The following is a 27812-nucleotide window of genomic DNA, read 5'->3' on the forward strand; positions in this document are numbered from 1 at the left end:
AACCAGCTTTGTAGACTAGGCTGGCCTTGAACTTGGACTCGCAGCCTCCACTCCTGAGTGATGGGATAAAGGCATGCGCCTCCATACGCGGTGCTTAAGCAGTAATCTTTTTTTTTTAAGGATTTATTTACATGTATTGTGCACCATTTGAGTGTCTGGGAACATTGTAATCAGGCCCCATTCTCCAGATGAGTAATTGAGGTCTTGCCTCTTAGTCATTTGTTTTACAGGCTGTTGACTAGAGAGGCCCAACTCTTAAGTAGGCTAATATTAAACTAGCTACCCAATTTTAAATATAGGAGTCCACTTCCGGATCACATTTGTCCATTCCCCAAAAGGTTCTGGAAAATCCTTTTCCTCGGGGGCGGATTTCTGATCTAGAGGTCAAGTAGGCACAATGTCACTGCCAGAACGATCATAAATCCCTTGGGGGCCTTCTTAGCAGAGAGAGAGAGGCCGGCCCTCCAGCTCCAGGCACCTGCTGGGAAGGCGTGCTACCATGGAAACGCGCGCGCGCCACGAAGGCGTGCCTCGAGCAAGGTGGAAGTCGGAGCGGCCATCTTAATAGTTGGCAAGAGGGGTGGAACAGGCGCTGCCAAGCAACGGTTGACCCGTTTTTACCAAGTGACTGGTACAGCGGGGCGGGGAGAAGAGGGCGGTGCCATCCTAGGGGGATGAGGGGGGCGGGAGGGAGTTAAGAAGGGGAGGGCTGGGGAGGGAAGGCTAGGCTAGGAAAGGCTGGGGAGGGAGCATCCAGCCGAGGGACCCGATTAAGAAACAGCCAGACGCTAGAGGGCGGGGCGAAGGCCAACGTTTAACCTCCCAGGAGTATGGGCGTGGCCAGAAGAGGCGGGGCATAGGGCAAGTGGACGTTCAGGGCATGGACAGGAGAGGTGAGAAAAGGTGGAGAGAGAAGGTGTCGGTGGGGACAGTGAGGATCGCGAAGTCAGCGTGGGTGTGGGGCGACCGGAGGTCTTACGGCCCGAGGATTGTCTACAGCAAGACAAGACCCGGGGACCACGAGCGACGTCTAGGCGAAGACAAACACTGGGGCAAGGAGAGAGTTATCTATGAGAGGGAGTACGGCAAGGAGCGACCACCCTGCGAAGACAGATCCCGGGGCGAGGGAAGGCCGCCCGGAGAAGAGCGATCCCGGGGCGGGGAGAGAACCCGAGGCTTAGAGAGGCCCCGCGACCAGGACAGGCTCCCTAGGGAGAAGGCGCAGGCCCGGGAGACAGCTGGCGCCGAGTGGCAGGCGGGTGCTGAGGAGAAACCCCCGGGGCGGGAGCAGGAACAGGGCCGGGCCGCCCACGACCCGGGGAGAGGGAGAAACCAGGAGAGAAAGAGGAGCTGGGAGCCCAGCGCCAGCAAGACTCAGGGCCTGAGCCGGGACAAGGGGCGTGGCCAGGAGAGAAAGCCCAGCGAGGAGCCAATCGTCAGCAAGACTCAGGGCCTGAGCCAGGACAAGGGGCGTGGCCAGGAGAGAAAGCCCAACCAGGAGCCCAGCGCCAGCAAGACTCAGGGCCTGAGCCGGGACAAGGGGCGTGGCCAGGAGAGAAAGCTCAGCCAGGAGCCCAGCGCCAGCAAGACTCAGGGCCTGAGCCAGGGCAAGGGGCGTGGCCAGGAGAGAAAGTTTAGTGAGAAGCCAATCGCCAGCAAGACTCAGGGTCTGAGCCAGGACAAGGGGCGTGGCCAGGAGAGAAAGTTTAGCGAGGAGCCAATCTATGTCAAGGGGCGTGGCCAGGAGAGACAGCCCAGCGAGGCACCGATCTACAAGACTCAGGGTCCGAGCCAGGGTAAGGGGCGTGGCCAGGACAGACGGTCCCGGGAGGCGCCCATCCACGACAAGACTCCGGGACTGAGCCAGGGCAGGGGGTACAGCGTGGACGGAGGTGTGGGCAAGGACTCGCAGAAGAACAGGACCAAGACTAGAAACCGGCTCTTGAGCAGGGCAAGAGCGAAGAGAGGGGGGCGTGGCGAGGAGCCGTGTGAGGGCGGTACAGTCTGTGAGGGCGGAGCCAAGGCCACGGCCAAGTCGGTGACCGCAGAGGGGCGTAAGGGCGGGGAAAAGAAGGGCTCCGGCAAGGCGAGAAACAGAAAGAGAGACTTGGCGAAGGGTCGGGAGAAGAGCAAGGGCGGGGCGAGGAGAGAGAGCGAGACTAGCAAGCGGGGTGAAAGGAGTTGCAGGGATCGGGGCGACGCCAGAAGTAAGGCCGGGGACGGGGCTGAGAGCAAGAGCAGGGGCGTGGCGAGGAGTGTTAGTAGGGGAGGGACTGAGAGTAAGAGAAGGGGCGGGACCAGGAGTAAGAGTAGGGCTGGGGCGGAGAGTAAGGGCAGGGCCAGGGCCGATAGTAAGGGCAGGGCCAGGGCCGACAGTAAGGGCAGGGCCAGGGCGGATAGTAAGGGCAGGGCCAGGGCGGATAGTAAGGGCAGGGGCAGGGCCGATAGTAAAGGCAGGGGCAGGGCCGATAGTAAAGGCAGGGGCGGAGTCAGGAGAGGGACAGGGGCTCGAAGCCTGATCAAAGGTGGAGCCAGGAAGAGGGGCCAGAAGAAAGGAAAGAACGGAGCGGTTTCCCAGAGAGCAACTCCAGCGAACCGATTTGCAAGTGGGTTTTGACCCCCACATTCTCCAGGTCCTAGCTGCATGGTGTGCTGGCCAGCCATGTCCCCTGTCAGCCCTGTGTGGTCGAGAAAACCAAATCAATGGGCGTTCTGGGAACTGCTGCTAGTGCTACTGTTGTCGTGGAAGTCGTGGGCGGTGTATCATTTACAACAGTGCCGCTGGCTTGTTGCCCTGAACAAGTTCGAGAGAGTAGGCTCGCTCCTCTCTAAGGATTGGTTTCTGGAACAAGAACCCACGGATACAGTGGCCGAGGTGTTCGAAAAGTTGGTAGACTCGCCAGTCGACCCGCGGGAGGTGAGGGACCTGGAGTCAAGGGTATCAAAGGGATCTTGGGTCAGTAAATATCAGAGGGGTCCTGAATTAGCTACATCTCTTGACTGGCTATTTCACCCACCTTTCCTTACAGAAATATATGGGCTTTCCTTACTACCTGAAAGTCAACTTCTCCTGTATGGGAAAGGTGAGATGGGATGATTTCAGTAAGTCTCCAACTCCCCGTCATTTTCAGTAATGTTTTCCCATAACATTAATAACAGTCTTTGCCAACCCCAAAGGCCTTAAGGGTTCAGTCTCCCACAAGGCAGAAAGAGCTAACTTGGAATGGTGGGGGCTATAGAAACCTCAAAGCCCACCCCCAGTGACACATCTCCTCCAAGAAGGTTATACCTAGTCCTTCTCAAACAGACCCACAGCTAAAGTCCAAGCATTCAAACATATGAGCCTATGGGACCACTTTCATGTAAACCGTTACATCAACCATCGTTATCTTCCCGCTGAACACTTTTATTATCCCCCAGCCCCCCAAAAAACTGTGCCTATTAGCAGTCACTATTTTAAAAAATATATTTATTTGGGTTGGAGAGATGGTTCAGCGTCTAAGAGCACTGATTGCTCTTCCAGAGGTCCTGAGTTCAATTCCCAGCACCCACATGGTACAACTATCTATAACCTGATCTGATGCCCTCTCCTGGCCTGCAGGGAAACATACCGACCAAACACTGTGTATATATAACAAATAAATCTTTAAAAAAAGAATTTCAGAGACAAACCTAACCATTATAAACTACTTTAAAAATTTTTATTTGTAAGTTATATGTATATGCCTATATATAGGTAAGTGCATGCAGTTGCCTTTGGATGTCAGAAGAGGGCAATGAATCCTTGGCATCGGAGTTTGAAATGGATGCTGGTCATCTACAAGAATAGTATAAACTCACCACTATTGAGCCATCTCCAGACCTACCTATTTTCTTCCATGATGCAGGATACATAAGTGTTACATAAGTCTTGAATTCACAGCAACCCTTGTGCCTCTGTCTCCCAAGTGCTAGAATTACAGGTGTATTCCAACCTGACTTTGCCCATTTAGTTTTTTTTGTTGTTTTGTTTGTTTTTTGAGACAGGGTCTTTCTATATAGCCCTGGCTGTCCTGGAACTCACAAAGATATGCCTACCTCTGCCTCCTAAGTGCTAGGATCAAAGGTGGCATGTGCCATCTTGACTGGCCTCCCCTGGCTCCTTGTTGTTGTTTTTCAAGACAGGGTTTTTCTGTGTAGCCCTGGCTGTCCTGGAACTCGCTCTGTAGACCAGGTTGGCCTCAAACTCACAGAGATTCTGCTGCCTCTGCCTCTTGAATGCTGAGATTAAAGGTGTGCACCCTGCCCTGTTCCCTGTTAGTGTTTTTAAGACAAGGTCTCGTGAAGCCCAGGCTGGCTGACTTGATGTGTAGCAGAGGATGACCTTTCACTTTTGATGATCTTGCCTCCACCATTTCCTTGGGAATCCCAAGTGTGTATCACTACACTTGGTGTCATTAGATCTTGAGAATAGAGCCTAGGACCTCATGTATACTAGGGAAGCATTCAAACACCTGAGCTACATCCCCAGCCCCATCATTAAAAGATACAGAAAATGAAAACAGGGCTGGAGAGATGGCTCACTGGCGAAGAGCACTTGTTGCTCTTGCAGAGGACCCGAGTTTGGTTCCTAGCACCCATTTGGTGACTCACAACCATACATAATCCCAGTACTAAGGGATTCAACAGGTATGCACGTGGGATACATACATGCATGCAGACAAAACATTTATGCACATGAAGTAAAAGAAATAATCTAAAAAAGAAGTGAAAAGAAGTGGTGGTGCCTGTCTCTTAATTACAGCACTAAGGAGGCTAGCCTGGGCTACGCAGGAAGGTCCTTTCTCAAGACAGCAACAAAAAGCTTTAAGTTTATTGAGATATAATTCACCCACCATAAACTACCACAAAGTACTTATTTGTTTTTAGAAAGAAAAGTGGGTTGGATATACTATAAGGAGTCATTGGCTGGACAGTCACACAAGTACCGTTTGCTTATTTTTTATGTTTTTCTGAAAAAGAATATTATGTGTCCCAGGTTGTCCTTGAACTCAGGATTCTTGTCTTGCTTCCTCCTTTTCCCAAGTACCGGGATTCTATGTGTGTACAACCATGCCTAGCTTTTCCCTTCCTTCCTTCCTTCCTTCCTTCCTTCCTTCCTTCCTTCCTTCCTTCCTTCCTTCCTTCTTTCCTTTCTTTCTAAGTTTATTGAGATAGGGTTTGTTTCTCTATGTAGCCCTGACTGTCCTGGAACTCACTCTGTAGACCAGGCTGGCCTCAAACTCACAGATCCATTGGCCTGCCTCCCAAGTGTTGGGATTAAAGGTGTGTGGCCACTGCCTGGTTGTTTTATGTTGTTTTAAAACAAGGTCTTACTATGGATCCCTGGCTGGCCTGGAATTTGCATTGAATCTCCTGTTTCTGTTATTTGAGTGTTGGGATTACAGATATGAGTCATTACCCTCTGCTCAAAAGTTTTTGTTCCTTTAAAATTTTTATTTTATATGCACAGGTGTTTTGACTGCATTTGTGTCTGCATATCACATGCGTGCTTAGAGCTTGCATATTCCAGAAGAGGGCATAGGAAAGAGAGAATGTAAACCCACAGAAATAGACATACAGTTCTTATCCACCTAGGACTCCCTTATAGACAGGCTGGCCTCAAACTTGTGATCACCTGCTCAGTTTACTGAGGCAGACTCACTTTATAGCCCAGACTGACTTCAAACTCCTTACCTGTTCCCCTTGAACTGGAGAGCCTGCTGGGAATAAGCGTGTGACATCACAGCAGGCTGCACAGCCATGTCCTCTTATCCGTCTATGGTGAAATGCCTGTTGTCCCCACTCGGCTCAGACAGGGGGCTCTAGACAGATGGATCCTTAGACTAAGGCATGCCTCTCACCCTCAGAATGACGAGGAGCTAGTCCGAAAGGGCCATCTGATGGGGATGAGACCCGTGGTCCTGATCAGCTACAAGTACCCAGTCAATTTCTATCGCTGGAAGATTGAAAACCTGCAGATTCAGATGGAGGCTGCCCCATTGCGCAGCGCAGGTGGGCCGGACCGCCGGCGGGAGTGGTGGGTGGAGATGGGGAGTCTGGGAGCACTCTGAGGCCTGTGGGGGCTTCTGGCAATCCCTAGCGCCTCAGTGCCCCATCCAATCAGCAGGGTTCTGCGTAGCGGAGGTCATGTGTGCCTTGAACTGGTATGCACCCATGCCCATCAAAAACGGCAGCGTAGTCATGAGTGTGGACATCAGCAGCAATGGCTTGGAGCCCTACATTCCCCCCAAAAGGTATTCACGCCCAGGGCACACTCAGGGATGCCAACCCCCAGAACCTCAAGGAAAGCAGGGGAGGCAAAAGGGAGGAGCAGGGGAAGGTGGCTGTGAGCTTTGAAGCCCCCCTGAGAAGGCATTCCTCACTGGGGTCTGCTTGCAGGTTCTACATGAATATGAATGGCTTCTTGAAGAGAGATGCAAGTGGTAAACCCATCTTCACCATGGGATACGAGGTGAGGGCCGCCGACTGGGAGAAGGTATGAATTAGACACACGGGGCCTTGGTAACCCCCACACCAACACAGATCCATTTGCAGGACGCTTACTTGAGCTCCAGGCCCCAGGTGTCATTTTCCTAAATGTACCATTCAGTTCCTATTTCAGAGTGACTCTGGAAGGGAGGGGTGCTTGCACACTCGGGTGGGTACACACACACACACACACACACACACACACACACACACCCTCTCCAGGTGCTGGTGACTGAACAGAGCATCTTACTTTGCAGGTTAACCACAGTCACAGGATGATAGCACACGCCCCGCTGTCTCATTAGATTTCATGTAGTGTTTTATTACATTATTGTTTTGTGTGTGACATACCTGTACCATCATATGCATCTGGAAGTCAGAGGACGACTTTCAGGAGTTAGTTTTCCTCTTTCTACCATGTGGAGTTGCCTGAGATTAAGACATTAGACTTGGCAACAGGAGCAATGATTACCTTCCAGGCCATCTCACCAGCCCCTCCGTGTGTGTGTGTGTGTGTGTGTGTGTGTGTGTGTGTGTGTGTGTGTGTGTGTTTAAAACAGAGTCTCAATATAGCCCACAGTATGCAGACCAGGCAAGTCTTGTGAAATTCCTGCCTCAGCGTCACAAGTACTAGAATCATAGACATGGGGCACCAAGCCTGGCCTTAGATACTCGTTTTATCTTTTCTATTACATGTATCTGTTTTTGTGGTGGGGGATACACACATAGGGTGTATTTGGAAGTCAAAAGAGAACTTTCAGGAACTGATTCTCTCCTTCCATCATTAAATTCAAGACATCAAGCTTGGTGGCAAGCATCTTTTACCCACTGAGCATCTCACATGCTATATACAGTCATTTCAAAATGAGAACACATGTATTTAATCCCAGCATTCAGGAGGCAGAGGCAGGTGGATGTCTGAGTGTGAGGCCAGCCTGGTCTACAGAGCACAACAAAACAAGAGAGGAAGAGGGAGACAGAGACACAGAGAGACAGACAGAGACAGACAGAGGTGAAAACTGAGACTCCAAGGGAGGGAATCCTTTACCACCTCTTCCTAGATAAAGAAACTTAAAACCATTCTTTATGATTTCTGCACTATATTCTAGTATGTGTGTGTGTGTGTGTGTGTGTGTGTGTGTGTGTACATACACACGTGTATGTGCATATCTATGATGTTGGGGCTTGAACTCAGGTCCTTGTACATGCCAGAGCAGCAACTCTACTACTGAGCCAACTCTCCAGCCCTCCACCGATGTTCTGAGTTCACTGTGCTTTCAGCCAGCAAATGCTTCCTAGTCATGAGGCTGTAGCTCAGAGTATTTGCTGGTATGGCTAGGGTTCAATGCACCTCACCTCCAAAAAGGGGAGAATGAAAGAAAGCGAGGAAAAAGGAATAAAGAGGCAGCTGGTGCCAAGCCCCCAGGGAGCTGAAAAGGAAGAGGCCCTGATGGGACTCGGCCGCAGAGCGGTGACACTCTGCAGAGGCTTCGGAGTGGGGTGACAAGTCTGCCTGTGGCTGAACTGGAGGCGTGTGTAGTAATCAGGCAGGAGAGGGCTGAGTGGCATTTCTGTTCCTCTGACAGACCTTCATTATGAAGAGTGCACACTTTAAGCATTCCAAATCGAGACCCTTGTGGTACACTATAAACCATTCACCCGTGTTCATCCTCGGTGGGATCGAAGACGAAAAGACCATCTTGCTTTCAGACACTAGTTTCCAGGACTACTCTCTTGTGGAGGTGAGTGATGCCAGGCAGACGGTAGGCTTGGGCTTCTGGACCGAGCTGAATGGGGTCTGGAGCTACAGAATGGGACCCCAAAGACATGCTCATCTCCAGAAACAGGGTATGAAGAAAAATTTTACTGCCAGGAAACAGGGTCAAATCTTTAAAAAAATACATTTTTTAATTTGCATGTATATGTGTTAGTGAGTTACCTGAGGAGGCTAGAAGAGGGCAGTTGGAGGCGGATCTCCTGGAGCTGAAGTTACAGATTGTTTCAAGCCACCCAACGTCGGTCCTGGATATTGAACTCGAGTCCTGTACAAGAACAGCACACACTCTAGTCTTGGTTCAAATCCGTGTGAGCGCATCCTAGTCTCTCACTGGTATATTCTGGGCAAGTGCTACACCACTGAGCCATGGCCCAGCCTGTTCCTTTACTTTTTGCTTCTTTGAGGTTTTATAGAGTTTTGTTTTGTGTTGTGTTTTTGATACAAGGTCTCACTGCGCAAGCCAGGCTGGCTTCAAACTCCTAGAGATCTGCCTGCCTCTGCCTCTTTATTCCTTTTCCTTGTATTTCTTTTATCCATTGCCCAGAAGCACAGGGCTCAAAGGGAATCCACAAAGTCAGAGCATACCAGACTTTTCTATCTGAAGGAGCTAGGGGAAAAGACACTCACACTCCTGCTTGATGGCTTCCCACAGACCTTTCTTTATTCTTCTTTTGCATTCTCTATTTTCCTGATGATTTCCTTCTCTCATTCCTGATGTTTTCCTTCTAACCCATTTTAACTCTCTCTAACTCTATCTCTGTTCTTTCCCTTTAGCTTTTATACCCCAGCTAAATCTTTCAGGCAATATAAAAAAATTGCAATGTGGTTACATTCCGTTTTTCAAGTGAATGATTACAATGAATACAAAACAAACAGTAAAAAACAGCATGCTTTCCATGTCCCTTACATGATTAAACATTTTATGTATTATAAGTGAGAAACAAATTATCCCAAAAATCCAGGTACATTCACACACAAGCAACTTGTTATAGGCAAGCAAGATATTCTCCTCGGTCAGGTCTCTTACTGGCAGGCTGCATTTCCCAGTTATAAAGAAAGGGCCAATTATCACTTATCTTGAAAGGTAACCTTATAAGGAATCTTAAAGGAATCACAAATCTAAACTTATACATGAAAAAAGAATCAGTCGGGCTGGAGAGATGGCTCAGAGGTTAAGAGCACTGACTGCTCTTCCAGAGGTCCTGAGTTCATATCCCAGCAACCATATGGTGGCTCACAACTGTCTATAATTCAGTCTGGTGCCCTCTTCTGGCATGTATGCAGAACATTATATATGTAATAAATAAATAAAAAAAATTAGCCTCGCCACCCAGGGTCGGGCACCCTGCATACATGTTTAAAAAAAAAAAAAAGAAAAAGAATCAGTCATCTCTACTTTAAATCTTTTGGGTATATACCCACTCATCAACAGTTTCTTTTTTCTTTCTTTTTGTTTTTGTTTTTGTTTTTACGAGACAGGGTTTCCCTGTATTGTTTTGGAGGCTGTCAGTCCAGCCCAGCCTCGAACTCACAGAAATCCGCCTGCTTCTGCCTCCCGAGTGCTAGGATTAAAGGTGTGTGCCACCACTGCCCGGCTCATCAATAGTTTCTATATCAGGAGATTGAGGGCAAAAATAGGAACTACTCATCACCTTTGGTCATCAACCAATCCTAGCAAGAAAGGCTAATGACAATTGGAATGCTTTACTCTTGTTTCCTGACCTTACTGAGTTCCCAGTTTGATTGTGTGTTTTTCTAGGACTTCACATTATCTTCTTGGGCATTTCATCTCAAAGCTATTTGACAAAAACATCTTAGTATAACTTTAAGTTATTTTCAAAACTTTGTTTAAGCTATGTTGCACCCTGAAACCTATGAACACATCTCCCAACATTAAGGCTAGAGTTTAAATTAGCTGGGCTACTGTGACTCAATTGTTTTTCTTAATCATTAACCTAAGCTACAGTCTATAGGGTTCCTCAATTGAAACTCATGTCTTCTAGCTATGTTACACTTCCTTGCTTATATTTTTAATCATCAGTGCTCTATTTAAACTAATTATTATCATCAGTCAATCAGACAGTGCAGCATAAGAAGAAATCATTTTCATAGTAATCCACAGGTAAAAATGCCCGGTAGGACGGGATGTTTCCATGAGACAAACACACTACACTGCAGGCAGTGGGGGTCTCCCCACACCCAATCACACCATGCCAGACACCAGAGAAGGGTGGAGGCAGCAAACATGTAAAGGGACAGCAGCAGAAGAAAAACCATTCTGGTGTCTGTGGTCCCGGGACCTTGCCTGTTCCAGATTGTTCCATCAGGGATTTTCCTCCTGGGGGACTGACACCTTGAACTTCAATTGCCACCTGCTGCTCCTCTGACATGGTCACCGGCATTCTTTTACCCCCCTTCCCCTTTGAGGTGAGGTGACCCGAACATGGTCTTCTGGAAGGGCAGGGAGCACTCTTAATTGCTGAGCCTTCTCTCCAGCCCCAAACCTCGAGCACTGAGCCTACTCCAGAGACCTTGGTCACCCAGGCCAGGAAGCTGTGTCTGACTCCATGTTCAGAACTTTCTTTTTAAAGCTATTTTAGGACTTAATATGGATATATGGGTCTCACATTTCTTCCTACCACCAGCCAGCTCCCAAATAATGACATGGAGACTTAATTATGAATGCTTGGCCTTAGCTTAGGCCTGTTCCTAACTAGCTCTTTTTTGTTTTTGTTTTTGAGACAGGGCTTCTCTGTGTAACAGTCATGACTGTCCTGGAACTCGCTTTGTAGACCAGGCTGGCCTTGAATTTACAGAGAACCCCCTGCCTCTGCCTCCCGAGTGCTGGGATTAAAGGCGTGCGCCATCACCGCCTAGCATTTTAACTAGCTCTTATGTCTCACATTGCCCCATATTTTTGATCTATGCTCTGCCACACGTCTTTTACCTCTCTTCCATGCTGCACCTCTGCCTCCTCTCCCCTCCTCTCCATGCCTTGCTGGCAAACTGACCCTTTCTTCTTCCCAGAGTTCTCTCTCTGCCCGGGAGTCTTGCCTATACTCTCCCACCTAGCTATTGGCTGTTCAGATTTTTATTGCACCAATCACGGTAGCATATCTTCATGCAGTGTACAAATATTCCGCAACATGTCACCTCTAAAAATAAACAAAAAGAGCGCTTCGCCCAAGGCAGGATCTGGAGGCTCCCCGTTGTCTGCTCCCCTGCAGGTGAGCATTGACAGTTGCTGGGTCGGCTCCTACTACTGTCCCATGCTTGAATTCTCAGCCACCATCCATGATGCCATTTCCACCGAGAGCACGCTCTTCATTCGACAGAACCAGCTCGTCTACTATTTCACAGGCAGATACTCTACGCTCTTCGATAATAGCCACAGCAGCAGTGAGAAACCTGGACCGGGGCTGGGAGGGCTGGGGGAGATGTGGGTGTCAGAGAAACTAAGCCGAGAAGGCTGTTGACAAGAAAAGGAAAAGTCCAGGCATCACCACTGTATCCGCCTGTCATCCCCACACTTGTGAGACAGAGGCAGGGGGATCATGGTCATCCTCAGCTAGGTAGCAAGTTAGAGGTGAATCGGGGAACATGAGACCCTGGAGATGGGGGAGCACAGACATAGTGGGGGTGTCGCAGACCTCTGTAATCTCCGCACTCGAGAGTCTCTAGTTCAGGGCCAGCCTGGACTACATAGTAGGTTCCAGGAAGCCTGGGAAACGTCATGAGAACTGCCTCAATGCCCTCCCTCTGGGGAAAAAAAAAAACAAGAAAAGTGGAGTTTCCATGTTTGTTAGGCATGCTTGTTGGCTTGCCTGAATGAGAAACCCATGAGTACTTTGGCTTCAGGCACAGGTATAGATATCTACCTAGGGACTCACTGTAACTCTTGGTCTCGTTGCTGAGCTGTGGTGATTCCTACCCACACCCAGCAACTGTCCATTTCTCTGCACCTTAATAGTCCCAGGGAGCCGGGTGGTGGTGGCGCACACCTTTAATCCCAGCACTCGGGAGGCAGAGGCAGGCGGATCTCTGTGAGTTCGAGGCCAGGCTGGACTGATAGCCTCCGAAACAATACAGAGAAACCCTGTCTCGTAAAAACCAAAAAATAAAAAGAATAAAAAAAAGTCCCAGGGAACCTTTTTGTTAGTGGCTGAAATCTGGAAGGGCCTCTTGTTTGCCTCACTTGTTCAATACTCAGTTCAGAACTAGGGGAGCACAAGAGAGGGTTAAGTCCACCTAGACCTCTCAGACGGCCCATGTCTTTGAGATACTGCAGCAGGAAGCCGGACAGTTTGAGATCAACCTGGGCTACATAGGAAGTTTGAGGTCAGCTGGGGCCACAGTGTAAGACCTGTCTCGTAAAACCAAAACCAATCATGACAGTCTAGGACTCAGAAGTAAAGCAAGTGTTGCTCTAGAGGCTCCCAATGCCATGCTGACACGTTGCTCCAGGCTAAGAGGACAGGTAATGGGTTTGTAAGGTTAGAAGAAAGAAAGGAGACTGGGGGTCCAGCCTGACCACCTGGTTTTCAGTCCCCATGCTTGCCCCCCTAGGTAGCTGGGTTCGCGTCCTGGCTAGCGAGTGCATTAAGAAACTGTGCCCCGTGTTCATCCATGGCAATGGCTCTGAGTACATCCTAGCGCTTACCACTGGCAAGCATGAAGGTTACATTCACATCGGGACCATCACAGGTAAAAGCTACTGTGTTCTGGAAGCTCAGGAGACATTTCCTGACACCTTCTCACCTAGGGCTCCTGTTCCTTGCAATGCGTCCTCAGGAGAGGTGACAGGCTCAGGGCTGTTCCATGTATATGGAAGTGGATATGCATTGGTTGAGATAAGGCTTGAACAGTGTTAGGTACTTTCTATGATGTATTTGACTTTAAAGGGCAGAAACCCAGCTAAAAATATCAGGTCAGTGCTGGGGTGTGGGGGAGGGGAGGGTGGTGGTGGTGGCGGTGGTGCACACCTTTAATTCCAGCACTTAGGAGGCAAAGGCAGGTGGATCTCTGTGGGTTCAAGACCAGCTTAGTCTACAGAGAGAGTTCCAGGACAGCCTCCAAAGCCACAGAGAAACCCTGTCTCGAAAAAAGACAAAACAAAACAAAACTCGGGTCAGCAAAGTTGGATGGGACGATGCTTGCTTGCAATCCCAGCACTTGGAAAGTGGAGGTAGGAGCATCAGAAGTTCAAGGCCAGGGTAGGCTACAATGACACCCTTATCTCAAAATAAAACTCAAAAGCAGGCTGGGGAGACCACTGACATGCTATAGGAATTAGTAAGGTAAAGGGCCAGTGAAACAGCTCAGCCGGTAGAGGGGCTTGCTGCTCAGCCTGAGGACCTGAGTTCAGTCCCCGGGGCCCACCTGATGGAAGAAAAGGACCAATGACACAAGTTGTCCCTCTGACCCCCTCAAATGTGCACGGCATGCAGGAATTTGAGGCCATCCTGGTCTACATAGGGAGTTCCAGGCTAGCTAGGGTTACATAGTGAGACCTGTTCTCGAAACGGGGGTGGGGTGGGGGGTGGGTGGGGGGCGGGGGGATAGGACAGATGGCTCAGCAGCCAAGAGCACCTTGGAACACTCACATGGCAGCCATAATCATTCCAGGGGGTCTGATGCACAGAGAGGCATGTAAGACACTCAGACACAGAAAACAAGTACGCCATAAAATAAAACACTATTGGCATGCTCACACACAGTGCTAAGCGGGAATCTGACTCAGAGTTTTCCATGGTCAAAGAATCCTTCACAGAGGTGCCACTGTCGTCGTCATTGTACATCTTCATCTCGTTTCTTTCTTTCTTTGTTTGTTTGTGAGACAGGATCTCAGTATATAACTTTTGACTTGAAACTCACTGTGTAGGCCAAGCTGGCTTCACAAAGATCTCCCTGCCTCTGCCCCTCGGATTAAAGGCCTGTACCAACACTCAGGGCTTGTCCTCTTTTTTGTTTCCCGTCAGGCATCTGCCAGGCCCAACTGGAAAGACGTGTTTGGTTTTGTGTTTGCTTGTTTGAAAAAGTGCTGATAAGTCCCTATTATTACATCACATGGTGGCTGACTCTAACACAGATGCCACAGACTGCTCCGTGGAACCTAGAGCTATGGCTTTGGATAAATTATATGACTTCACTGATAACATTTTCCCATCTGTAAAATGGGAACAGATGACAATACTATAGTCTATTTCTTTGGGTTGATATAAAGATGAAATAAATATTCTGGTCATGGCGGTATAGTCATGCAGTCATAACACTTGGAAGGCTAAGGCAGAAGGATCAAGAGTTGGAAGCCATATTGAACTAAAAGAGAAAACCAGGGCCAGAGCTTGCCTCAGCATCAGAGAACATGTATGGGATCCACCAGTGTGTGAGTGCTGAGATCACCAGTGTGCACCCCACACCTCAATTCCTTAATCCTAATTCCTAGCCACAGGATGCACTCTGATTGACTCCCCTGCCCCCAAGACAGGGTTTCTCTTTGGCTTTGAAGCCTGTCCTGGAACTAGCTCTGTAGACCAGACTGGCCTGGAACTCACAGAAATTGGCCTGTCCTGGCCTCCCAAGTGGTGGAATTAAAGTTGGGCGCCACACCACCACCCGGCTCTGATTGGCTTCTACTGGTCGCATTGCCTGATCTGAGAACTTTTCTGAGGCCCTGGGTCAATGTAGAGATGAGAAGGCTGCAAATCAGGCCTAACCCCCAGAACCCTTGGACCAAGAGGTTCAAGGTGTGGGGTCCTCGATGGGGTGCTGGTTGGGTTGTTTGCCTGAACCTGGGACCCACTTTGATCCACAGATGGTCTCGTGTCCTTCCAGATGGTGCCGGAGAGATGGTCAATATGTGATAAGTTACCGGGTACTCATTTTTGGTGGGATCTGGGGTGTGGAGGGTGGGAGGCCTCTGGAAGGGTGGGAAGGGTTATGGGGAAGAGGTCAGATTGCTCTAGATTCTGCTCTCCCCCAACAGGTATAAACTGCTCCATCAACTGGGCTACATACATCGTGGACGAGAAGAACCTGCTACTATTGGTGCAGGTCCTCTCCTTGGAGTCAGTTTTGGCCTACTACCTACTCAGCTTTAACTTAGGTAATGAGGTTGCCTGGAGGTCAGGAGGGAACACGCAGGAGCCCGGACTGTGGACCTTATGTCCACCCAAACACTCCACTCTGAGCTCTTAGAGTGGGCTGGGAAGCCGGCATGTCTGGGAGAGAGATAAGAAGACAAGGAGGGAGACTGAACAGGGGAACAGAAGCTGGATCTGGAAGGCCCTGTGCTCACTTGTGCACGCACAATGCACACGCACGTGCACACACACTCTCACACTCACACACAGGCACACATGCACACTCACTCACACTCACACACACTCGTGCACATGTACATGCACGCACGCACACACTCTCACATACACACTATCACACACACACACACACACACACATACACACACACAGAGTAAATCTAAAAAATCAAGGAAGGTATTCTATCCTAAATGGAAAGCCAGTAGAATCAATAAGACGGGTGGGAACTGGTTTTGATTTGTTTTTGTTTTGAAACAAGGTCTCATTATGTAGTTCTAACTGGCTTGGAACTCACCATATAGACCAGGCTGGCCTCAAACTCACAAAGATGCACATGTCTCTGCCTCCTGAGTGCTGGGATTAAGGTGCCGCCATGCCCAGTTGCCAACAGAGTCTGACTTGAGGGTTGGAGAGCTAGTAACTTGGCTGTGATTTCAGATGTTGAGACTTCTTCAGGTTTCAGGGTGTTGTTTCCTACCTTTAGAGACCCAGGAGATGACTATTCTCTACATAATTCCGTTGTTTATCCCAGAAGGTAGGACCCCAGGGCGAGGGTGGCTTCCAGGGTGGGCAGTGGCCAGGAAGAGCCCAGGTGACTGACCACTCTACTCTTCTCCATCCTATTCCTTCCTCCTCTGCTGTGGTTAGTTCAGGGTTTGGACTTCCTGGTGCTTGATGGGAAAGAGTCCTATACCACCACTGCTATGATACCCAAGGGCTTGTTCTTCAACACATTCAACAATATGTTGTACATCTGGGGCAACTTCATCCTGCAAAGGTAGGCATACGCCATCTCCCCAGGGACCCAGACACACACATATGTGTTTATCTATATAAATAACTCTTATTTGTTTGTTTTGGAAATGGGTCTCACTATGTAGCCCTCTATGTCCTTGAACTCAAAGATCCATCTGCCTCTGCTTCTGCCCCATGCTCGAAATTAAAGTCATACGCCATGGCACCCAGTAAAGTTTTATTTTAATGATGTATATGTATGTGTGTCTGTGTGGTGGAACACACATAGGAGTGCAGGTATCTGTGGAGGCCAGAAGAGGGCGCTGGAAGCCCTGGAGCTGGAGTCATTTGGTACTTGGAACCTACCTCAAGAGCAGCAAATGCACTTAACTGTTAAGCCATCTTCATCTTTTCAGACCTTTAGCAGGCGGTTTTTTGTTTTTTGTTTTTGTTTTGTTTTGTTTGTTTGTTTTGGCTCAGTCAGAGTCTTGATTATGTTAGGCAAATAAAATGACACTTTGTGTGGACTGGACACGTGAGCAATGGAAAGCATTTCCCCAGGACACTCTAGAACTTTTCCTGCCCATCTACCCACTTTTTCTTCATGAACCCAGGGGCATGATGCCATCTTCATGGACAGTTAGCCAACTGCTCTTTCATGATGCATTTAGGTTTTTTTTTTTTACTTTTATTGATTGGTTGGTTGGTTTTTTTGAGACAGGCTTTCTCAGTAGCTATGGAGCCTGTCCTGGAACTAGCTCTGTAGAACAGGCTGGCCTCGAACTCACAGGGACTCACCTGCCTCTGCCTTCTGAGTATTGGGATTAAAGGTGTGTGCCACCACCACCCTGCTGATGCATTTGGTTTTAAAGGAAAGAAGCCCAGTTCAGAAAATCATTTAAACACAAAGAATCTCTTGACTTATATTTAGAAAGATCAAGAGCCAGCTTCAGGCATGCTGGATCCAAGGCTCAGAGAGTATGACACTGGGACTTCATTTGTAGGCAAGATGGTGCTTTTACTGGAGTCCTGGGCCACAGGGCTGAGTCCCAAAAAGTCAAAGAAGGGGAGATGGGGTTCAAGGGCACAAGGACACCCTAATACGTAGTGGAAGCCAAAGGGAGGGTTACAAGGTTCCTCTACTACTGTTTACAGTGCCAGCAGACACAGTCAGTGAGTCCTATGCTATACCATGGTTGCAATGGTAGAAACAGATGTCTAAGGACATCAGGCTGTCCCCATTCTCTGAACTCCTTCCCTCTGCCTCTGCAGCTACAATAGGATGCACTTCATTTTTCTGGCGGACTTCCCAAAGGAGTCCACCATCAAATACATGGTCAGCTCTTACCAAGGAGACATGGCTTTTGTCACAGAAAATGATGAGGTACGCTACCCTCCTCTTCTCCCTAAGCCCTCTTGCCCTGTCAGGGCGAACACCCTTAGGGGACCCCAAGATAACATCAGTAGCAGCTCTATCTGCAACAAGACCCTGTTCGGAGAGGGTAGGAGATTTTCCAAAGACTCTCACAGCACGGTGGGAGAGTGGGGAAGGTGACAGTTTTACTATAGCCCCATAGATAACAACCAACAACCCCTGACCCCACAGATCTGGTACTTTCTGGAAGGTGGCTATGATGTATACCAGATTATTCCGTCCAAAGGCTGGAGCATCTACTTTAACCTGCAGAAGATGCATCAGTCATCACTCTTTGCGGACCAAGAGTTCTTGGTTAGCCTCTTCTATGAAGATGGGCAGCTCTACCAGGTGCCAGGAGGGCTTAGTAGGGTGGAGATGGGGAGCAGGCGGGGGCTGCAAGGGTGGTTCCCACCAGCTTACCCGCCTGCGCTGGCCCCAGCTGATATATCTTCTGGAGTCCGGGAGTGAACGTTTGGTCAAGAGGGTCTTGCCTGTGGCACAGTTGCTGCTGTATGACCAGAACAACCCCATCACACTGGAGAGGCATGGGTGAGAACATGGGGCCCTCGAAGAGGTCTGCGAGCTCCCAGCCCAGGGGTGGGACCAAGAGCCACCCTAACGATAACCTGGTGATGGGGGTGCTCAGCGTGGAAGGAAGCTCAAAGGGAGGGTGGAGGGAACTGGAGGCTTGGGGCAGCAGTCAGGAGGGGGCCAATGATGAGAGGGTGAAGAGGAATTGGTGAGGAGGAGGAGGAGGAGGGGGGGAGTGTTAGTGAGAGGGTGAGGAGGAAGGGGGGAAGGGTATTCAGACAAGGGGACCTCATTTGCAAAGACCCAAGGAAGAACGGTGATTGTGTGTTTAGTAGCTGACAGATTTCAGGAATGGCCCACATCTGTAGTCTCAGCACATGTGAGGTTAAGGCAGAAGAATTTGCAACTCAAGGCTAGACATAGTGACACTGTCTGTGGGAAGAAAAAAAAAGACCTTCCCGGCACCTGCAGAGGGTGGGACCAGAGAAGAGGCTGGAGGTGGGGGTGGCAGCCAGGCAAGGGACCTAAGCTGGGGTGGATGGGGAGACACCCGGGAGCGAAACCCTGGGAGCCGATGGTGGAGGGACGCGGGTTCTGGTCTGAGGGAGCCAACAGTGTGTTCTCAGAGACTGCCGAACATGAGGGGACTGAACTGGGTTTGGTGTGAGCTAGGATAAATGTGGGGAACCGGCAACTCAGAAGCGGGAAGCATGGGTCTGGGGATGCCCCTGGAACTCCGGAGGAATCAGCATCTATCTCCCTTGCATGCCTATTGCCCACTGCTGCCCAGGAACTACAGGATGCCCTCCTTCACCAACTTCTGCCCTTTCAAGGTGATGCGTCTGCGTGACCTGCCCAAAAAGCAGCATTTCGCACGTCAGGAGCTCTACCATGCTCCACCACCTCTGGTCTCCGAATCCCTGGGCTTCCACAATAATAAGACACTTGCTGTCTACCAAGGCCTTGTTTATTACCTGCTGTGGCTGCACTCCAAGTATGACAAGGTGAGCTTCAGGGCATAGAAGGAGCCTGAAGTTCAAAGATATGGGGATGGGGAAGGGACAGGAGTTGGCAGTTTGAGCTGGACTTCAGAGTGGCTGTTAGGGCTGAGGCCCTTGGATTAAAAGCCAGGAAGCCAGGTTTAGGTTATACATGCTGTGGCCCATGCCTGTAATCTCAGCACTTGGGAGGTAGAGGCAGGGAGATCAGGAGTTCAAGACTAGCCTTGGCTACACTTTTTTTTTTTTTTTTTTTTTTTTTTTGGTTTTTCGAGACAGGGTTTCTCTGTGGCTTTGGAGGCTGTCCTGGAACTCGCTTGGTAGTCCAGGCTGGTCTCGAACTCACAGAGATCCGCCTGCCTCTGCCTCCCAAGTGCTGGGATTAAAGGCGTGCGCCACCAACGCCCGGCTTGGCTACACTTTTAATGGCCACACCTTCCATTAAAACAGGGGTGGGGGCGTGGGGACATGATGTGGTGATTCAGCCTTTATCCCAGCACTCTAGAGGCAGAGGCAGACAGAACTCTTGAGTTTGTGGCCAGCCTGGTCTACATAGCAAGTTTCGGGACAGCTGGGGCTACATAGTGAGACCCTGTATCAACAAAAAACAACAAAAACAAACAAAAATCAAAACAAGGGTTTGGGAGATGATACACAAAACATGAGGACCTGAGCACGAATCACAGCAACCACATAAAGAGCTGTGTGTGAGCGCTGCTGTGTGTGAGCGCTGAGCCTGTGATCCCAGCCCTGGGGAGGTAAGAGACTCATTGGCCAGCCGTCTAGTCTGGTCCGGCCAGGGTCCAGTGAGAACTCCCTGGGTGACGTCTTTGGAAACACAAGAAAGGTTTTTGGTCCCCACAGGCTCACACACCCTACAGAGACACAGGAGGCCGGGCTTGGGGGTGGGCTGAGTGTGTATCTCCTACTTTGGGCTATGAGCTGTCTGCCTACTCCCTGTCACCTCACCGTGTCTGACCGTCCCTCAGCCCTACGCGGACCCCGTGCACGATCCTACCTGGCGCTGGTGGGAACAAAAAACCCAGTACAAGGTAGGTGGACAGGTCGGGAGTTGGTGGAGGGACAGCACTGAGACGCTGGCGTCCCATCTAGCGTCCTAGCTGATCACCCCGGTGCATCTAGGATTACTACTTCTACCTATCCAGCAACTGGCTGGCGGCGGAAGGCGTGTACATCGACATGAGCAGCTACCAAAAGCTCTACAACATCTCGAACGACTACGGGCTGCCCGAGACTGTTTTCCTGGACAAGGGCAACACGTTCAGCTTCACCATCTTCCTGACGTCGCAAGATGACACCTTCAAGCTCAGCTCCAACCCCGGTCTGTGGGCGGGGCCTACTTGGCAGCCGTGGGGGCGGGGCCTGGAGCCTCCGGGGGTGGATCCCAGGCATCAAGCCCCTCCCTATTCCCTGGCAGTCTCGGGCTACCAGGTGGAGAAGAAGTTGGCAGTGGCTGTGGTAGTGGCAGATCCCGACTGCCTTGAGGCATCTGTGAATCAGGAGGTCCTTCTTAATCGCAAAGCGGTGCTCTACAGGGTGAGGAGCCCAGAGAGAAGGTACCGGGCCTTGGCTGCTGTCCAAGGGCAGAATTGGATATCTCTTTATTTCCGTCTTTCCTTCCTCTACCTCAGATTACAATCAAGGACAGAAAGGTCTGCTATGACCAGGGCCTCAGTGGACATAACCTCAAGAAGACTTCCATGATGGTCAAAGTATGGTCCAAGCTTGGGGAAGGGTGTGGGGAGAGGACAGTGGCCCTTGGGATCCCTAGCATCACCTCCTCCTACCCACAGGTGTTGGGATCTTCCGGGAAATGCTTCCAGACCACGTACCATGGGTCAAGCATGCAAGTACTGGAACTCGGATACTGGGTCTGGTATTGGGAGTGCAGGGTTGAGTCGGGTTCCCGCAGGGCTGCTTCCTGTTGTTGGCCTGGGAACACCGCAAAGGCATTCATATTTTTAGTTTATGTGTATGGTATTTTGCCTGCCATGTATGAGTGTTCGTGTGTGGGTGCAGGAGGTTGCAGAGCCAGGACAGAAGAGGGCATCTGGTCCCCTGGAGCTGAAGTGACAAATGTTTGTGAGCTGCCATGTGGGTGCTGGGAATGGAACCCAGGTCCTCTGTGGTTGCAATTGCAGCCAGTGCTCTTGACGTCTGGGCCATGTGTCTAGTCCCTGCATTCATGTTTTCCCTTTCTCATTTGTTATCCTCATCCATCCCTCCCGCCCCTGACTCAGGGACGGTCTCTGGAATGGTTGCCTTCACAGCTCTGTAGGCTGCACACAAGCCTGTGTGCCTTTACATATGTATTGCGTCATAAGGAGATGGCTAGTGTCTCCTTTTCCCAGCTGACATACATGTAGCTTGTGGAGAGCATGGCCGACTCTTTCACACACACTACACACTGCTTTTTTTTTTCTTCCGATTTCCAGTACCAGGGGTTGAACTCAAGCCTTTGGGGATGTGGGCAATCACTAAGATACCACCCCAAACTCATCCATTGTCTTACATTTTTCCTCTCAAAGCTTGCTTGTTCTCTCCTTTTGTTTTGTGGTTCTTCTCCTGCTTACACGTGTACCATCCCCCTTGCATGCCACTGAGGCCTGGAGAGGACCTAGAGTCCTTGTTCTCCATAACTTCCCTGCCCACCCACCAGCACACTCACCCCAGGGATCCACCTTGCTGGATTGGAGTGACGCAGGCAGTGGAAAACAGGTGTGACAGACAGGCACAGACTTCTTAGGTGACATGTGGTGGGAACAAGCTTGGCTGAACCAGGATGAGTAAGGAGGGAAGGGGAGAGACTGGGAGAGTCACATCTGGCTGCATACTGGGAACAGGTGTGTGTGTGTGTGTGTGTGTGTGTGTGTGTGTGTGTGTGTGTGTGTTCCAGAATGATAAGGGAGGAGGGAAGAAAGCTGAATTTTAGGGGGGAAAATAGATGGGTTTTAGGTATAGCCTTCCTTCCTTCCTTCCTTCTCTTCCTTTCCTTCCTTCCTTCCTTTGTTTTTGTTTTGTTGTCTTGTTTTGTTTTTCGAGAGAGGGTTTCTCTATAGTATTGGAGGCTGTCGTGGAACTTGTTCTGTATACCATGATGGCCTTGAACTCGCAGAGATCCACCTGCCTCTGCCTCCTCAGTGCTGGGATTAAAGGCGTGCGCCACCACCACCCAGCCCTTTCTTTCTTTCGAGACAGGGTCTCCCTCTGCCACATAGCTGGCTTCAAACCCATCTTGGCCATCCTGATTCAGCTCCTTAGCTAGATTCCTTTTTGTGTTGCTAGAGAAGGAAGGCAGAGACCGAAACATGCTAATCATTACTGAACAATGAGCCACATGCCAGCCTTCTGGATCTATCTTAAATGGTTGAAACAGGAACCTAGGCAGGCATGGTGGCAGTGTGCCTTGTAGCCTGCATCCCAGAACCGAGAAGGCAGAAACAGCCATACTCTTCAACACCTCCTTGTGAATCCTACACAGCCCCAGAACCTCCTTCCCCTATTAACCTCAAGTGCTCTATAGGGTCAAGCTACATTCACAACCTAGAACCCAATTTGTTCTCATTGGATGGATTCTGCAGAGACTGAATTTCAGATGCCCGCCAGCCCAGCGAGTGCTGGCTTATACATGCTAGGGAGGGCCTGGTGCAGCTCTGGCATGGGAACCGCTAACCTCTGCAGCCACCGAGCTCAGGCCACAATCTCTGTATGCCATGGCGCAGCCCCAAATGAGCCTAGAGAGATTCTTCATTCTGAAGACAATGTCGTGAGGTTTGCCCAGCTGTGGCACTCATTCAGTTTCCTTGGGGTATCACATACTCCTTTGGGTGGATTATAGTCTGAACTTAGACCTTTGCGATGTGAGTCAGTGCTGGCGTCAGTGCTGGCATCAGTGCTGGCATCAGTGCTGGCATCAGTGGCTTTGCTAGCAGTGAATGGATCCTATCTATCTGTTTCAACTCCTGTGTGACTCCCTCAATGAATAAGCTACTCAGCCTTCCTATGCCTAGTTTTTCATTTATTTGTTTTTAAGGCAGTCTCAAATAGCCCAGGCTTGCTAGAAACTTGCTCTGTAGCTAAGGATCCTCATTGTTCCTCACTCTCCAATGTGCTGAGATTACAGGTTTGAGTCACCACACTAAGCCTTCCCCCCCCAATCAGGGTCTCAGTCAGTAATACAGGCAAGCTTGAACTCACTAGATAGCCCAGACTGGCCTTAAACTCACAGCTGTCCTCCTGCATTGGTTTCCCAAGTGTTGGGATTATAGCATGAGCCACCACAGCCGGCTCTCCTCATTTTTGTTATCTGTTTTTGTTGCTATATATAACATGGGGATTTGACCTCAAATCCCAGATCCTCCTGCCTCACTCTTCTGGGTGCTGGGAGAGTATGTATGTGCCAACTCACATGGCTTGTCATCTCTGAAATGGGGGTATTGCCCAGCATGATGTTACACGCCTTTAATCTCAGTGCTCTGGAAGCAGAGGCAGATGATCTCTGTGAGTTCAAGGCCAGTCTGGTCTACAAAAGTGAGTACCAGGACAGCCAGGACTACATAGAGGGATCCCATCTCAAACAAACAATAATAAGTAAATAACAAATGGGACATATCAATAATCTGTACCATATAGGGCTCACACAGCTCACACAGGCTTAATGAAGAAAGTATGTTAAGCTCTTAGAACATTTCCCAATGCCTTGTACACAGGAATTGCTACATAAGCCTTGGCATTTATCAGAAATACTGTCTTAGCTGGGTGTGGTGAGACAAGCCCATAATTCCTGGGGAGATAAAGGATGGGGAGTTCAAGGACAGCCCGACTCTAGAAAATTCTATCTCAAAAAACCAAGGAAACTGGGCCTGGTGGTGCGTCCCTTTAACCACTGAAGCTCTTGGGAGGCAGAGGCAGGAGGGTTTCTGTGAGTTTGAGACAGGCTGGTCAATGTAGTAATTTCCAGACCAGCCAGGGCTTCTTCACAAGAAGTCTGCGTCTCAAGCAACAAGAAAGATCGTGAAGTGGAGAGCAGCACGTGGTTGCATTTGGAAGGACTTAAGGGAGGAAGGGGAGGGGATATGATCAAAATAGATCATATGCAATTCTAAGATGGAATAAACTATTAATTAAAGACAATAACAAACAAAGGGCTGGCAATGTAGCTCAGTGGTAGTGTATTTGCTCAGCACTGGAGGAAGGCCCTGGTTCCAAACTGCCAAGGAAAAGCAGGCAGGCAGGCAGGATGCATGTAGTACTGCAGATTACAGTGTGGCCAGCTGTGCTGGTCAGGAGGGTTGATAGTCTGGCGTGTGACAGAGGGGAGGTTTTGTCTTTGCTCCTTTATGGCAATCTGGCCACCCCCCAGCAGGAGGTCTTCTTCCTACCCAGGGTCACTTGATGGTGCCAGTGTTAATCGGCTGTCCCCCTGGCAAGCGTCTGGCCTTCGACGTCACCTACACGATTTTGCACACCCGGGAGTTAAACAAACACTATTTCGACTGTGCGCGGATGAACCCCGAGATGCCGTGCTTTCTGTTCCGTGACTGTGTGTCCCATCCCTTCCCCCAAGTTCTCTGTCCTCCCGTCCTGGCCGTTTTGCCGTCCCTCCCGCATTCCCTTTGCCTCAGCCCATCACCTTCTGCTCCGACCCCGAGCCCCTCCGCTTTCTTCCTCCTCCTCTCTCGACAGAGCTGATTTCTTTCTCCCCTCCTCTCCTTCGCAATCCACAGTGTTTCAGCCCTTCTTCTTAGTCCAAGACATGGTGACCGGAGACTCTGGCAGTTTCCTGGGCAGGTGAGGAAAGGCCGGCTGGAGACTGCCGGCCCTTGGCAAGTGGGACAGGGAAGAGGTTCAGTTCAAAAACTCAGGCGGTCCACGCTTGCCTCTGCCTTCTGCAGTTACGTGCTGAAGGTGGTGGGCGGAGGTCCCACCATTGACACCATCAGAGATTACACAGAAGAAGAAATCTACCGTTACAACAGCCCGCTGGACAAGTAATCCCTCTGGGGCCCCTGTTCGCAGTTGCTGGGTCTCCCTTCCACTTCCCGTTAGGCAGGAGACTCGCCCTACAGTGAAGCCTGGGCTCCTGCACCAGGGCCCCGCCTACCAGGGCCCCGCCCACCAGGGCCCCGCCCCCTTGGGTGCTGACAACTGTTGCACTCTATCCACGCTGACTTTATAGGCCCCCCCCCCCGCACAGCACCAACAGCCTCATCTGGAAAACAAAGGCTGAAAGGACCACTTACGACAAGAAGTTCTACATTATGTCCTATCAGAGTCCGGGAATTGAGTAAGTGCGAGTCCCAAGAGCTCGGCCCTCCGGGTTCCTATGTTTTGGTTTTGGTACTCGGGTCCCATGTACCTCAGGCTGGCCCTGAATTTGCTACATGGCTCAAGATGGCCTTGTTCTTCCATCTCCCGAATTCTGGGGTTTCAGGTGTGCTCACCACACCCGTGTATGGGGTGCTAGGCTTAGTGTGTGCCAGGAAAGCATTCTACCAACTGAGCTATACCCCGGCACCCTGTTGGTTTGGTTTTGCTTCACACAGAGTCTCACTATGTAGCCCAGCCTCATCTCAAAGTTATGATTGTCCTACTCTGCCTCCTGAAATTTGGGGACATGCTCTTTGCACATGACCCCCACCCCCACATCCCTCTGGCCCATTGTGGCCTCTGAGACCCTCCCCAGTAGTCGCATTAATTGTCTTTGTGTTTCCCAAGGAGGGTTAGCCTTGGTATACAGAGGCTTTCCTGGAGGCCTGGGGCCTCTTCTGTCTTCAGGCCTTGGCTGACAGGCTCCTCCCTCAGGAGGGCTTGACCATGCCCTTTCTTTCCAGTCGGCTCCTCTGGACTTCCTCATGCCTTTCCCACTCTGAGCCTTCCCTGACCCTGCACATCTCCTTACATTTTGGCCCTGACCTTTCTAAGTTGTCACTGTCTCCTGAAGGACCTGTCTCCTCTGTAGCACAGCTCTTGAACAGACACACTGTAACATTTTTTTTTTTAAGGAAAGAATGAACAAATTAATGCATGGTCAGCATTCGCTGACAGTCAAATGGATGTTAATGATTGGATAAAACTATAGAGGAGTTCATTAGCATGTAAGGGCTTGGTAACCATTTTTGATTCAATGAAAGGAAAACCATGGTACCACAAGGCAGCAAATGAACAAATTTGCCAACTGCATCCAAGTCCCTGTTTAGTTCAGGGCTATTGAACAATAATCAACAGGGAATAAGTGAGAAGAAATTCGAGTTTGTGCCTGGCTTGTGTTCAGACTGTGCTTGTGGGGAAAGGAATGAAGGCAGCACACAGTAGGTACTTAGCCCAGCATGTGGGTGAATTTGCAGGTGGAGGCAGGGAGGCAGTGACTGAACAGCTTGTTCCAAGGCAGGTACTCAGATAGCATCACTGTTTGAAGGGACTGAGATACCATCACTGTTTGAATGGACTGAGTAGGCAGGAGAAGGGGCTGGGATAGCAGCTTAGTGGGAGAAACACGTGCCTGGAACGCACTATCGAAGGACTGAGGGTGGCAGGACTTGGCTTAGCAGTGGCGTGTTCACCTAGCTGGCCTGAGGCCGAGAGTTCAGTCCTCAGCACCACAGTTACAAACAGGCCAGATACCCTGGAGAAGGTATATACAAGCCAGATACCCTGTGCTTGGCTGGTGCTTCCAGGAAGTGTAAGTGATGCAGCTGCCTAAACTTGGACTCCTAGGTGGCTGTGTTTAGAGAACTCCCCATGCCACGATATCACCCCCCAGAACATCTTTGCACCTGATTTCTTTCTCAAGTTGCTGGTGAGCAATAGGTAAGCCAGGCATCAGCCTGGGGGTGTGGTGGGGGTGGGGTGAGGTTTTTCCGTGGGATGATGCCCCACCGCTTAACCCAGTTCTGGACTCCATTCCCTCCTCAGGGGAGTGGACAGTAGCACATACTGTGACTACCAGCTCATCTTTATACTGCACATGCATGGGCTGCCGCTCAGTGGCAAGCGGTCACTCTTCATCGTCATTGTGAGTGGCAGTCAAAGGCTTCCCTACTGGGCGGGCGGGGTTTGCCCAGCACTGGCATCCACGGCTCCTGTACCATGTCTGCAGGTGTCCACCAGCCTGCTTGTGGGCCTGGTGGTCTTCTACATCATGTTCTGCCTCCTGTGGCCCCACGTAGTGAAGGCCTGGGTCACATTACGCTGGAAGATTAACAACATCTTGGCGTCAGAATCCTACTACACATACGCCACCTCCAATGCAGCCTTCAGTTTCCAGTCTCGTTCGGGCTCCGAGGCAAGCTCCAAGGCTCCCTCCAAAGCAGGTTCCAAAGAGACCACAGCAGACAGGAATGAAGTGGCTGCCTGAGTCTGCAGGCTGCGCCCTTCCTCAGATCCCTGCCTCTCCTAGTGGGAACGTAGCCTGCCACCTACCCAGGGGTTTCTAGAAAGTTCACGCCTCCTTCAGACCCAAATAAAGTCTCATTTCAGAATCAGCCCCGAGTCCTCAGGAAGGT

At 50.2% G+C, this 27812-nt stretch overlaps 1 protein-coding gene across 5 annotated transcripts; it reads left to right on the forward strand.

Moving 5' to 3' along the window:
• The first annotated feature begins 781 nt into the window (after nucleotides 1-781).
• Nucleotides 782-27791, forward strand: Catsperg (cation channel sperm associated auxiliary subunit gamma). Of its 5 annotated transcripts, none has more exons than XM_040734463.1 (29): nucleotides 782-1796; nucleotides 2634-2917; nucleotides 3030-3083; nucleotides 5889-6033; nucleotides 6149-6275; nucleotides 6421-6493; nucleotides 8097-8252; nucleotides 11515-11686; nucleotides 12854-12991; nucleotides 15102-15161; nucleotides 15273-15392; nucleotides 16091-16141; nucleotides 16255-16384; nucleotides 17614-17725; nucleotides 17948-18106; nucleotides 18198-18307; nucleotides 19080-19293; nucleotides 20277-20339; nucleotides 20431-20629; nucleotides 20726-20844; nucleotides 20940-21020; nucleotides 21102-21158; nucleotides 24694-24850; nucleotides 25035-25098; nucleotides 25203-25298; nucleotides 25505-25594; nucleotides 27025-27117; nucleotides 27199-27322; nucleotides 27407-27791. In XM_040734463.1, the coding sequence occupies exons 1-29, from the start codon at nucleotides 881-883 to the stop codon at nucleotides 27662-27664; spliced, it is 4422 nt and encodes a 1473-aa protein (XP_040590397.1). In that variant the 5' UTR covers nucleotides 782-880; the 3' UTR covers nucleotides 27665-27791. The 5 variants fall into 5 exon arrangements, with proteins under 5 accessions (XP_040590397.1, XP_040590400.1, XP_040590401.1 ...); XM_040734464.1 differs by having other exon boundaries at nucleotides 783-1796; nucleotides 27223-27322; XM_040734466.1 differs by lacking the exon at nucleotides 18198-18307 and having other exon boundaries at nucleotides 19123-19293.
• The last annotated feature ends 21 nt before the right edge of the window (nucleotides 27792-27812 follow it).

This window comes from Mesocricetus auratus, unplaced genomic scaffold, assembly GCF_017639785.1.
Source record: "Mesocricetus auratus isolate SY011 unplaced genomic scaffold, BCM_Maur_2.0 Super-Scaffold_100038, whole genome shotgun sequence".
Classification (NCBI taxonomy): domain Eukaryota; kingdom Metazoa; phylum Chordata; class Mammalia; order Rodentia; family Cricetidae; genus Mesocricetus; species Mesocricetus auratus.

Excerpts from the sequence above, each read along its gene's own strand:
- Catsperg (XM_040734463.1), top strand. The coding sequence starts at position 881 with ATGGACAGGAGAGGTGAGAAAAGGTGGAGAGAGAAGGTGTCGGTGGGG. Across the intron at positions 16,142-16,254 it reads TCCGTTGTTTATCCCAGAAG|TTCAGGGTTTGGACTTCCTG; the intron begins GTAGGACCCCAG and ends TGCTGTGGTTAG. Across the intron at positions 27,323-27,406 it reads GGTCACTCTTCATCGTCATT|GTGTCCACCAGCCTGCTTGT; the intron begins GTGAGTGGCAGT and ends CCATGTCTGCAG.